The 13,503-nt window shown below is 46.6% G+C and overlaps 1 protein-coding gene across 5 annotated transcripts in view; it reads right to left on the reverse strand.

The window, feature by feature from the left end:
- The window catches only part of Gpr156 (G protein-coupled receptor 156), a 133,832-nt gene that overhangs the window by 8,330 nt on the left and 111,999 nt on the right, over nucleotides 1-13,503 (reverse strand). For 4 of the 5 annotated variants that reach the window (XM_087215923.1, XM_004835653.3, XM_021263056.2 and 1 more), the window contains exons 6-9: nucleotides 12,531-12,656; nucleotides 11,510-11,605; nucleotides 7,147-7,383; nucleotides 1,073-1,231 (exon numbers count right to left, since the gene is read on the reverse strand). In XM_087215923.1, coding sequence (XP_087072049.1) covers nucleotides 1,073-1,231; nucleotides 7,147-7,383; nucleotides 11,510-11,605; nucleotides 12,531-12,656 — 618 coding nt within the window. The remainder of the gene's footprint in view (nucleotides 1-1,072; nucleotides 1,232-7,146; nucleotides 7,384-11,509; nucleotides 11,606-12,530; nucleotides 12,657-13,503) is intronic. The other variant, XM_021263061.2, reaches the window with a different exon arrangement.

Consider the following 13,503-nt stretch of genomic DNA (forward strand, 5'->3'; position numbering starts at 1 on the left):
TGGATTTGAAATGATGCCCTGAATGTTCAGTTGACAGTAAAGAAACAGAGATGAAGCACTTGGATGGACAAAAACAGTCCAGAGCCCAAGGTATGGGTAGAGACCAGAGGGCAGGGTCCATGGGTGCCTGGCAGGCTTAGCCTCATCAATGGTGGACCATAGGTGTCCCCCACATCTCGTCTCATGTGGACTGATCACACCCAAGGGCCAGTCCTGCTACCACAACATTCAGTTTTCCAAATAGCACCTATGATGATCTGTACTGAACAAAATACGGAACAAGCTATAATAGTATCAAAATACTGACTAATACCCTGGGCCCTGTGCCTTCCTCCTGAAGAATGTGGCCCTCATGCTTGTCCACGTGCTGCCTCAAGCCCACACTACACTTGTCTGGGACAGCGGCCAACTCTGCCTCAAGTACAGAAGAAGGAAGGGCTGGGCTGCTTGGGCCCCCGGGCATGCTAACATTCAGTTCCCTTCCCCACCTGCAGACCGTCTGGACTTTTTGGGTTGATGGATGATTGAGATCTCCTGTCAGTACCTGAAGAAGAGAGTAGGGCCCCATAGGATCTTGAACTTGAGAGCACTGCTCTCTGTAAAGAATGAATGTGTCACACAGATGCTGGCTTCCATTACAACTCAGGGCCTTTCCATGCTGTTCTCTCTGGTAGGAATGCTTTTCCCTGTACCCTCTGCCTGGCCAATTTGTACTTACCCTTTAGCTTTTGTCCAACTATCTTCTCTGACTGCTATAGGTTGGTTTCCTGGTCCCCTCACACCTGTTATTCTGACTTTTCTCCTTCATTTTTTTCCTTGATAAGCCTTGCCACATTAATGATTGTTTCCTTGATAAATATCCATTTCTGCTGCTGGAACTGGGAGCTCATCTGTTCACTGACTGCGTGAGGTGGATGAGGGTCAGTGGGGAGTGTGGACTTGCTTGCTCTTCGGGCAAGTGGGAGAATGTGGAAGAGTGGGAAAGGGGAATGCTGGCAATGACAGTGTTGAGGGTGACCATGTGGGACTGCAGCTCTTTCCAAGGACCCCCCCCAGGCAGGGTGTGGCTCACCTCTGTGAGCAGCCTCTCCATTGAGCTCTTCTCGCCCTGTGCATGGCAGCTCTGCTCCTCACCAAACTGTGGATGGAAGCTTTTGCTGGGAGTGTTGAAATATTTGGCCATGTGTCTGATTGTTTGGTTTTCTCCTTCAAATGTCTTCCATTGCTTCAGCTGTTAGAAAAAAAGAACACATGTTATTTATTTCATTACACACCCAGAAATACATTCCCTCTCTTTCTCATGAACACCCGGGAATGGCACCATCACAGACACACATGGGCACAGCCAGTCTCTCTTTCAAATGCATTTTGCTCTGGGGTCTCAGAGACAGTAATGACAGAAAGCACACAGAATGTTAAGGTTATGTAGTTTTAAAAATTGCCAGGGAAGAAGTGATAGGTAGATGGTATGGCCCTCTCTGCCACTACTAAACTGCTAAAAGAACCAGAATTGAGTATAATTCTAGAGCTGGAGTTTTGGAGCATTTGAAACACCGTATGTTTCCAATGAAACCCTTTCTAGTTGGATGTAGCTATTCTCACTGATTTTGCATGTGCTGAGTCAAGATGTGTCTCCTGCTATTGAAGACCCAGTTCCTTCTTGGTGGCTTCTAACCCAAATCCTCACTCAAAGCTTGGACAGACAAAAGACCACATAGTGTTTTTCTTTGACAAATGAGGAAAGACTCAGGTAGAAGGAGGGTGACTCGTCTAAGTCTACCCAGAGAGCCAGCGGGAGATGCACAGCTGTAACCAGGGGGCTGTGACACAATGTCCTTACACAACTGCTGGAGACACAGCCTGTGAGCAGTGGGACTCCTGGGAGAAGTTCCCCAGCAGAACCTGGCATCAAGACAATCTGTGGAGGTACAGGCTGGCTCCCTTTAACTGGGATAGAGCTGGCACAAGCAGGTCTGCTCTGGGCCTCTGTGATGGGCTGTCCACTTGGTGCACATCTGTGATGTGGGTGGGTGACAGGGACTAAAGTGGTGGTGGCTTCTCTTTCCCTGAGAAATCCAGTGAGGGATTCTGGGGACTCTGGCAGGTTAGGGAAATAATGCTGAGGCATCTGTGGCCAGCATCAGAGGAAACATAGGACCTTCTTGCTCAAACATTCATGAAACTCTGACAATGCAGCAGAGCCAAACTTCATGAATCTCATGCAGGACTCCAGATCCCATCTCAGATTCAGGCCCAGACTCTCACTAGAGTCGCCTGGGGTCCTCTGTTGGCTCAGCACACATCTTCATGGCATCAGGAGTCTGTGTGGTCTGTGCTAGGCCAGGCTGGGGCTTTCCACTCTCTGACACTTCCTCAAGACCCTCTCCCCAAAGGGATGTGGCCTGCCCCTCACAGGACTTGAGCCACTGGGGCTGACACCACAGGGTCACTCTGCCCTCGTGTGGGGGGAGCAGCCCTCCCAGGGTTATTCTACATGCAGCCCAGGTGACATCACAGGGCTCCCGCTCCCCCCCAGAGTCCCCCTTTCCCTAGTGGCACAGTTCTTCCTTCCTGTCCCCACACTGGCCAGCCCAAGCCCTCTCTGCAGGATGTTGGAGGGACAGCTTGACATGGCTGAGGGCATCTCTGGGGGCTTCTGGCGTCTTCCTCCGCTCCCCTCACTGTTTCTTAATTCCTCATTTGTGCAGACCTGACCCATCAGGGTTTCTGACGTAGCTGTAAGTGATTCTCAGGTCACAAAGCACTTCTTCTTCCAGAAGGACAGACACATGAGTGTCTTCTCAGCCTCTGGGTGTTGTGGGTCTGGCCCCTCAAACAGGCTCATTCACTTGTGAAACCCTGGAGCCTGTGAACATGGCAGAAAGAATCTTGAACATGTGACTGAGGATTGGGAAGGGGAGATGATTCTGGGTCATGCAGATGAGCCTAGCATCATCATAAGAGTCCTGATAAGAGGGAGGCAGTGTTCAGAAGAGATGTGATGATGGAAGAGAGCGAGAAAGAGAGATTGATGGAGATTTGTAGACTCCATGCTGCTGGCTCAGAAGGGGAGGAAGGGTCAGTGGACCAAGGAATGCAGGTGGTCTCTAGTGCCTGGGAAATCCAAAGAAATACATTCCCCCTAGAGCCTCCAGTGCAAACACAGACCTACTGACATTTGATTTTAGCCAAGTAAGATTTATGTGGATCTCTGGCTCTTAACACTGTAAAAATGGTGTAGTTAAAAGCCACTAAGCTTGTGGTCATTTGTTACAGTAACAGGAAGCTTCTACAGCAGGGTGAATGTCAAGTCTTTAACAAGGTCACACCTGGGCATGCTTGGGTTTGTCACCTCCTCCCTCTCTGCTGGTTTCTATTTGTGCTTCAAATCAGCAAAGACTTATGTTCCCAACATACACAGCATGCTCTCTCACCTCTCCCTAGGCCATGGCACAGTACCATCTGAAATGCCACCCACTGTCCTTGTCTGCTCAGTGAACTCTTACTATTCCTTCCAGACTGACCTCAGATGCCCCATTTGCTGGGAAGGTACTGCTCTTTCCTAGGGAGGTTGGGGCCAGGTGATACCCCCATCAAAGCACCTGGCACAGGGTTTAATGCCTTTCCTGTCTGCTCCCCCAGACTGTAGGTGGGGCCACGTCTTTCACTGCCTGTGCCCAGCCACTCAGAGATGGGCAGAGGCAAATGTGAGTCTGTGAAGGAAGCTTTCCTTTAAAAAGCTCTGCAGTCTCTTAGGACTGCCGGGACACAGACAAACATCTAGAAAGAAGAATAGAAAGTCCCAAGGGTCCTCCTCATGGAGGAACAGAAGAGACTCTCTGGGGTACCAAAGAGGAAACCATGTCCTACCTCAGGACCTGGCTGCCTCTCAGAGGGAGAGGTGGAGTTGCGTGGGCCACACTGAAGTCACAAAGGCAGAGGCAGAGGCGGGCTGATTGCTGGTGATGACCTCAGCACTTGGCATAAACACTTAGGCATTTCCTGAGTAAGGCCTGGAAGGGTCCTTGGTCCTCTGCCTCATGGTCTTCATTTTGTCCAGCTCTCTGGCGCCCCCTAGAGTCTCTTTGGGGTATCTGGGCCTTTGCTTTCACCAAGCCCAATCAACTGAGTCTGAAAGTTCAGGGGCCAAGGAACCCATCTTGCTGCAAATCACAACTCAAAATAAGAAAAAATAAGAAGGGCTTGGGATGTACTTCAATGCAAAGGCATTCAATCCCCAGTACCACCACCAGCAAGAAAAAAATGTACTTCCTAGATCTAAAATACAGTAGATTATGCTTTTTCATTCTATATCATGAGAAAAAGCATGAGAGAGAAGATATAAGAGGAGAGCTAAAGTAAGAGGAAGGCAGCTCGTGAGAGCTAAGAGGAAGGGGGGAGTGCAGCAGGGAGAAGGAAAGAAAGCAGCGCTGTCCACGCCCGCAGGTCCTATGCCCATAATTCTTTCCCCTCCCACTTCCACAAAGCATCGCTGCTCAGTTACAACCTGAAGCCAAAGCGCGAGCTGTGAGTCCCCCTCCATTGTGGTTGTGCAGAAGGGGGTGCACTGAGACACCACTACTGTCCTAGAGGTAGAGGATCCAAAGCTGGGGTGACCAGGTTATGTTGCAAGGGGGCAGTGGTGAGGCAAGGGTGGAGGGGAAACAGGCTAGGGCCACTTTCTGGAGGATGCCCTTCTCTGCACTTTCAGGTGGAGGTCTTAGGTGAAATTATGGTCTTCCATGGGAAGAGCTATATTTTCATAGTAGAATAAATATTAGTTTTTCCTCAAGGTCACAAGATGGCTGCCATTCCTCCAGGCACCACATATGTTCAAGGTAGGAAGAAGATAAAAGGGGCATGACAATCTTGCTTAGCACTTTTTTTTTTTTCCAGGAAAGTAAAAGCTTTCTCAGAGACCTCTCAGAAAACCTCCAGTGTTCCAAACAGTGTCAGAGGACACTTTAGCTATAAGGAGGTAGGCAAAGCAAATGTTTAGCTCTTTCAGGCTAAATAGCGGGAGATAAGCAAGGTAAAAAGGAGTTGCTGGCAACGAGGTTCACCAATCAATGTTGGCCACAGGGCCTAAGAGGGGAATTCCTTTTCTCCTCCATTTCCTCTTCCTCCCAGGGAATAGCTGTTGCTTTTCAGAGCCTGAGTTTGCTGTAGTTCAGAAAAAAGCCTCTGCTGTCACTGGTTTCCTTCAATCCTCGTGATTTTGTTCTATTAGACTTCCTTTGAGAAGTGGGAAACCCACTTTTGGGTCTCCTCTTGTATCCTGGGAGCTAATTCTCAATAAAATTTTCCTGCTCATAACCAACATTGTTCCTTAGAATTCATTCTTTGATTTTTGGGGAACACAAACTCAGTGTATCTGACATCCACCAGGTTGGGAGTGACATTTATTCCCCCTATATCAGCAAGAGGATTGCAAATTTGAGCCCAGCCTGGCCAACTTAGTGAAACTTGTCTCAAAATAAAAAACATTTCTACCTAACTTAGCTGTGTATAAGTTTGCCTCAGCCGCCCAGAGTGCAATTCTTTTCCAAAATACAACAATTATTTTGAGTTAGGATTTTGCTAAGTCACTAAGTTGCCCACAGTGGGCTTCAGCTTGGGACCCTCCTGCCTCAGCTTCTCAGAGTGCTGGAATCACAGGCATGTGACACCATGCCCAGTTTCAACCCAGTTCTTACAACGTTATGATTCAGCAAAAAATGCCTCCAGTTCCTGACACAGACACAAGACCCATCCTTGGATTCTAATGCTGCTACTGATTTTTCCATATTTGTTTATTCTGTTGAATATTTTAATAAGAATTTCTGAACAGGAAGAAGTGTAAAGGGCCCATGCCAGCTTTGTGCCAGAATTGCTCTCTTCTCACAAAGCAACACATGGTAACCTCCATCCGCCAAGGCAGAAGTGCTGGGTGAACTCCCTCATGAAGGAGGAGTTCATGGTCCATGGGAGACTGCAACTGACATGGGAATAGAGGCCTGGGTGTGGGGAGAAAAGGGAAACTAGGGGGAAATAACAAAGTACCTCGCCAGGCCTGGGGCCACATGTCTGTAATCCCAGCCTCTTGAGAAGATGAGGAAGAAGAATCACAAGTTTGAGCTCAGCCTGGGCAACTTAACAAGACTCTGTCTCAAATTAAAAAATAAAAAGAGCTGGGAGTACACCTCAGCAGTAGAGTGCTACTGGGTTCTACCCCCAGTATTTCAAAAGAAATACAAAAACTATTTGCATGCCTAGCCCACCAGATTGATATCAGCTCCGTCTGGACTCCATTTTCTTACATCAATGGGAATGTGCCTTAAGACTGCTGGCTCCTGTCTGTGTGTCCCTGAAAGGAGGTCACCGTTAGCTGGGAACCTGTCCAGGCAAAGGCAGCACTTAAAGCCAGGAAAGGACAGGTCTATCACTTTTGAAGTTCTGCTCATTCAAGTACTTGCCCAGCCTCAGTTTAAAGGTGTAGGGGGAACGGGAAAGTGCTATAGGAAGAAAAGCGCCCAGCGCCAAGTTCATTACCGTGGGTGGAAGTGGCTCAGTGTGGCCCTAGGGCACAGCAAGGACAATTCCACAGCAATTTCCTTTGACCCTGTGGATGCCTTCTCCTTCCTTCTAACCCCCTTTCTTCCTCTGCCATGTGAATATTTCGGCTTCTCTCTTCCTCCCTTATTTGATTTTATCTTAATCCCCATAATATGAAAAACATTTTTATTTCTCCTTGTTGTAAAAAGAGGAGGAACATTTTATTATTTCTTTCAATAAAAAGAGAGGAAAAACATTTTAAATCATAAATTTCCAGATTTTCTTTTGTGAATCTGCAATCTCATATTGGAAAGAAAGAAAAGTTCCTCCCTCCCAGATGAGCCAAAGAAGTAACATTATGGAGATGCAGGAGGATTCCGAAGGAGTGAAGCTGAGTAGAGGGTGGCTGGAAAGACATTTCTGTGAGGCATCCTGCAGGGAACAGACAGCAGGTAGAGAGGAAGAAAGGGGGGCCCTATCTTCCTATTGACTCTCCACTGCATGGCATGGAAAGGCAGCAGTAGAAAACAAAACCAGAAACGTTATCAGCCCCTGTGAAAACTCTAGAATGACTAAGAAGTCCGGCCATGCAAAATCCTCCCCAGAGTGTACCTGGGGAATGAAGATAAAGCAGTTGACTGTGGTTGTACAAACAAAGATGCCTCCAGATGTGAGTCCAAAGACCAGGTTGGGCCAGGTGTGCAAGTATCTGGTGACCACAAAAAGCAGCCCAGCAGCCAGGACCAGCAGGTTGACCCCAACCGTGATGGTTAGGGACTGATTCACAGGAGGAGCGCTGACATGGTCTGTCAGGCCAGCCAGGTAGGCACCACACAGCAGGAGCAGCCCCTGGAGTGGAGAGGGACCAAGGGCAGAAGTGGAAGAACAGTTCAGAGGGCAGCAGGGTGGAACAATGGCCCTGTCTGTAAACCAGGGCCACCCCTCATACAAGGGGTGATTGAAATATACAGTGAATGTTTACATTAAAAAAATCTTATTACACTAAAAAGACACATTGCTAAGGATGATGGGATAAGTATGTCCAAAGTGAAAAGAAGTATTTTGAGAAGATTAATGTCTTTCATTGTCATACATTTTTTTTTCTTGGGTACTGGGGATCGAACTCAGGACTTGCACTGTGAGGCAGGTGGCGGAACCACTGAGCTAAATCCCCGGCCCCTGTCAAAGATATTTTAATTTAAACATTCACCAAATTTTTGATCACACCTAGTTGATCAAACATTTACAGCAATTTATGTCAAATGAAAACATAATGGTGTATCCTTATTCACCTTAGTCACTGAATCTGGCACAGTGCAACTTCTGGTTCTTCCCCAAAGTCAAAATGAACCGTGAAAGATGAATGTTTTGAATCGCTTCAGGACATCCAGGCAGGTATGACAACATAATTAAAGACACTTATGAAAGAGGACTCCCAGAACTGCTTCAGAAAGTGGCAAGAGTGATGGAATAAGTGTGTTTGAAGTTTGGGGAATATTTTGAGGAAGATTTATGGCCATATGTCTTTTACTGTAAGAAATTTAAAAAAAATTTTTAACATTCACCATATTTTTCAATCATGTCTCATACATGGTAGGGCCTTAATAAATAAAACTTTACTCTCCTTCACTAAGAATAGCTCACTAGAGGTCAGCAAGTCAGCCCTCTGGCAGGACTCTTCTGGGACAAAGAACAGGCTCCCACCAGGGGATGATGCTCTACCCCAGGGGTGATGGGGACCAGGAGGGCTGGGGTACCTCCTGCTGTGGGTGGGGAGAATTACCACGTCCACTGTGTGGTTTTGTGCTGTGCAGAGCTGAGGGGCACAGGAAGCTAACAGTGACCTGCAGTCTGCTTCTCATAGAAGGCAGTGCCGGGTGGGCTGGGAGAGGTTCTAATCTGCCCAAAGGCACCTTGCCAAGACTGAGCCTACCTGGGACAGAGGCCATCCTGCTGCACAGAGAAGCTTTGTGGGCTGGCTGTGGCTCTCTGTGGATGGACTTAGGGGAGATGGAGGGTGGGAAAGAGGGGGACAAGGCAGGCTGGGACCCAGGAAGAGCGAGGGGCAGGCCAGGCCCCAGTCGCTCCATCTAGGTGTTCCCTGCTTTGTGACAGTATCTGCACCACCACAAGACTGATGCTCTCCTCTTTCCATGGACATAAATTGCTCTACTGCTCTTGCCTGTACTAAGGAGAGAAAAACATACCTTCGGGCACTTTTGCCAGAGGGAGCTGCATATACACTGAAATCAAAGCTTTAATTAATGATACGTAGGTTCAACATGCACTGGTCCAACTATGTGCAAAGCACTATACTACGTATTGCTCAGGACCTAGTACTACAAAGGGTAAGTCACAGTCCTGAGTTTGCAGTGCCCAGTCTGATGTGGAGGCTTTGGGAAGCCCACACACACTCATGTCTACAATACAGATGTGAAGATGGCGGGAGGCTGAGGTGGGGCTGGGAGTGATGCAGTCAGGAGAGTAATGATAGGATGGCCAGGCATCAGGAAGATGCTTCCAGGGCCCTGAATCCACAGGGCCTGGCTGGCTCCACCTGTCAGGATGGCCCTAGAGAAAATTTCTGGAGCACTGGTGTGCCATGAGGGAAGGAGTCAGCATGGCAGAACTGCCTCCAAGGTACTCCTAATGCCCAGTGTCCCACATGGGGCCAAAGGGCAGAACTCGGCCATCCTGAGATTGCCAATGACCAAAGAACACAGAAGCCAGGAGGTTGGGGGCCTGACATTTGAGTAACTGATACTATCAGGAGGCATTTGGAAGAGCTGGATCATTTGTACTTGTGTCAAAGGTGAATGAAATTAATACTGTGAATCTGAAATGTTTCAATATGCTTCTAATAAAATGTTTTAATTCCATTAAACTCTTGCTAGAAGGGAAAGCAGTGTGACTAAAGCTCCCACACATCGATGGCTCTGGTTTGAGTGTGTCACACACAATCCCTGTATATTATTTGCCTTCACTGCTAAGGGTAGGGGAGGTGACAGGCTTGGATAGGGGTTCCAGAACTCTGTGTGAGACTGGCACCCTTCTCAGAAGCCCCTTGCTGCCCATGCAGGGACGAGTACTCTTTCCCCCTTTGTTCCTTCATCCTACTGAGCAATAGTACAGTGACACAAAGTGGAAATGGGAGCACACAAAAGACAACCAAGGTGGGTTACACAGAGTGCTGCTATGGTGCAGGTGCTGGGAAGGACAAGCAGCTCCAGGGGCCGGAGGGCCTGGGAGAGGCACTGGGCTTCTCAAATTTGTCCAGAGGCAATGGAAGAACAACTGAAACACAAATCTAACTATGTATCTACTTACTGGGCTCCTGCTATGGGCCGGGAGAGGCTGAAAGCTCTTAACATGCTTTGACTCTTTCGTAACTCAGCACAGCTCTGAGCAGAAGTCACCATCATTTCTATTTCACAAATGAGGGAACTGAGGCTCCAAGAGGTTAGATGAGGCCCGTGGTCAGTGAGGAAGGGGCTGGGTCAGAATTCAAACCCTGTTCCATTACACTCTGAGGCTTACTTTCCTAACCCCTAGCAAGATACAAGAGATCAAGATCTGATCATTTCCTGGACCTTTCTTCAAAAAGTCTTTCTATCAAAGGAATATATGCTCATAGTGAAAAAGTACTATATCTCTGACCCAGCCTGCCCATCCCCAGGACTGTTCCTCAGAAGCAACCACCTCCAACATTTTCCTAGTGGTGAAGTAAGTGAAGGTAAACTTTAAAGGTCACTGTTGCTACAAAACCTTCTCTAAAAATCAGTTACCCAGGGCTCTCCATCCCAGTGGTCAGCAGCAGCCTCATCCAACAGGCCTGGCCTGCACCCTCTGACCCAGTTCTCTGTCCTTCTAAGCTGGAAACCTGCTGAGAGGGGGTCTGTTCTGAGGACACCCCCTTGGTGTACTGCCATCCGGAAACAGGACCCTATGTTTGTTCCTCTAATGGAGACAAATGAGCCTGAGGACAGGAGATCCGCAGCACTATGGAAGATACTTTGAGGGACCTGGACATGCTCCAAAGACACTGTGCATGTTGCTGTCTGCCTTAGGGCCAGACCTTGTCCCAACCAGACAGAGAAAGTCAGGTGTGCAAAAGGCAGCAGGAGCTGTGACCCAAATCTTGAAGAAAGTTACAAGAAGCCTGTAAGGGCATTTGGGAGAAGAAATTAAGCCAGGTAGACTATTTCCTCATAATTCCCCATGCAGAGGAGCCTGACAGAAAACAGTATTGCCAAATCAACTTAAAAACTAGACTACAAAACTGGAGAAACAGCAGGTGAATCCAGATTATTTCAAAGATACTATGGTTTGGATTTAACACATCCTCACAAAGGCTCATGTGTTCAGAGGAGGGGATTTTGGAAGGTGATTGGATCATGAGTAACTGCTGATGGATTCATAATTTGATGGCATTATTGGAGATATTTGATACTTAGTAGGTGGGGGCCTAACTGGATAAAGCAGGTCATTGGGGACAGGGCTGTGAAGGCTATCTTGTTTCTGGCCCCCTCTTTGGTGCTTCCCTACTTCCTAGCTGCCATAAGGTGAGCAGTTCTCCTTTACCACACCCTTTTGCCATTATGTTTCTGCCTTGCCACAGACCCAGCAACTATAGAGCCAATTGACCATGAACTGAAACCTCCAAAACTGTGAGCCAAAATAAAACTTTTTTCCTTTAAGTTGTTATTCTTAGGTATTTTGTCACAGTGGCAGAAAGTGGGCTAGCATAGGAGAAGATTGAATGAAGAAGTCCAAAGAGTTGGAAAAGTGACCCCACAAACATAAAAAGTAGAGAAATAAAAAGGGTCATGGCTTTGAGATGTTTATAAGCTCTCCTTTGAGTCTGAGATTCTCTGGAGACATTATTAATATATCTTGCTACATTTCTATAATTTTCTCTTCATATTCATTTTGTTTGTGACAAATAAATGGGACCCAAGGAGATATGGTTACCAACCTTGCATCCCCAAATGAGAGCAATCCAGACATCAGAGTACCGTGAAGCACAGAAGTGTGTATTGGTCAAAGAGCAGGATACATCTCTCCCTGTCACCTAGGAGGGACACAGAGTCATAACTGAGGGCACCTACAGTTTTCAGATCACAATAGATCTTCGCACACATCCTGAACTATGTACTTCTTTACTGCATATAATTTCCCCTTCATTATATAAAATGAAAAAATGTAAGTGAGGTGACTCCATTAGAATCTAAATGAGTGGCTCTGAGTTGCAGGAAAAGATAGAAAAGTTGGGTAAACATGTAGATGCTGGGTGGCAGGACTCCTTCTCAGTCATGTGCTTTGCTACCACAATGATTTCAATTAGTACCTCAGCAAAGTTACAGATTATTTCATATTATAGAGATTTATTGGCAAACAGAATCCTTAGTACATTAGATTCTACAATGTCATGATTCTACTATATTCTTCAGTTCCCTGTGAGGCTGGAGACATTCAATACTTCCTGTTAATTGAATACCATGTGGCAAGCATATTAAGGCTTTTACCTGAATTGTTTCTCTTAATCTTCACCACAGCCCTACAAAATAGGCAGTATTGTTATCTGTACCTTATCTGGAAAAGAGACTTTGAGAGGTTAAATAACTGTTTCAAGGTTATGGGGTTGGTGAGCATGGTAGAAGTGGGATTTAAACCAGGGATAAAGAACTCTACCCTAAAATACTACCTCTGCCTCTCAACAATTAGGGGAAGGCAACTTTCCGTAGCTAAAAGTTCTCATTATTGGTGATGTGGAGGCAGAGATAACTGCCAGGCCAGCTCCACAGTGCTGCCCTCTCAGGGGCTTCTCAAAGACTGGTGAAGGAGGAGTGGGGGAGTAGCAGCCATGGCTCCTAACTCTTCTTCCTCTCTTTGTATAGGGACAGCCACTCAGTGGACAGTGCTGTGAAAAGGACCCTGGGTAGCACAGAGGCCACCCCAGGTCAGGAACTAGATTCCCCAGGGATTGAGGCACTCACCGTCATGCTGACACCAAGGATCTGGAGGCACTGGACAGGATCGGTCAGCACCCATGTCACAAGCAGGACCACATCAGCCATCACCAGGGCTGCCACCAACCCCAGCAACTGCAGGTCTTTGATAATCTGCAAAAGAATCAAGGTCAAAATGACCCTTTGCTTGCTGGCTACATGACAAAGGGGCCAGAGTATTTTACATGGCTATGGGCTTCAGGGACAGCCCTTCTAAGGAGCTTCAAACATAGCCATCAAAAATGAAACAGACACCATTTACAGTGACTGCTGTGTTGTTTTCATCAATGTTATTACTAAACATTTTCATTTGTTTAACTTTCTTACATTCTATCTTTTCTGACAAAGGCCTCAAAGGGTCCTATAAAATAAATACACTATTATTTCTAGATATATTTATATGAACACATAGAGAAATGTGGAGGTTTTAACATCAAAGTGGTAACAACTCAACCCAGAGGTTGGGGCTGAGAGATAGGTGTGGGAACAGGAGAACTATAACATACTCATATGTACTTTTTAACACACATGTATACTATCTGACTTGATATGAACAGAATATGTTACTTTTGTGATCATAATAATAAAACTAAGAAAAATATACACTGTGACGGGATAAAACACTGAAAAATACCAGGGAAGGGAGAAAATAAGTATGAAGAAGTCTCAGGTGAGGAATTGGGGCAAAAATGTGCATTTGAGCTCTTGTCAACAAATGGACAAAAAGAAGCCCAACTAGTTACACAATCCCAGGTGTTTGTAAGATAAAAATAAATCAGTTGCTTAATAAAACTGCTCAAAACCAATAATAATGAGAAATTCAGAGCAACCAGAGAAAAAAGATACATTATGTGTAAAGAAGATACCAGCCTTTTCATCAGATATGAGGCCTAGGAGAAGACAGTGGAGCGACAGCTTCAAAGCACTGAAGAAAAGGCAGAGGCGGAGGATGTAGCTCAGT

This window comes from Heterocephalus glaber, unplaced genomic scaffold (genome assembly GCF_053883595.1).
Source record: "Heterocephalus glaber isolate CG9 unplaced genomic scaffold, H.glaber_assembly_v1.0 deba00000122, whole genome shotgun sequence".
Lineage (NCBI taxonomy): Eukaryota > Metazoa > Chordata > Mammalia > Rodentia > Bathyergidae > Heterocephalus > Heterocephalus glaber.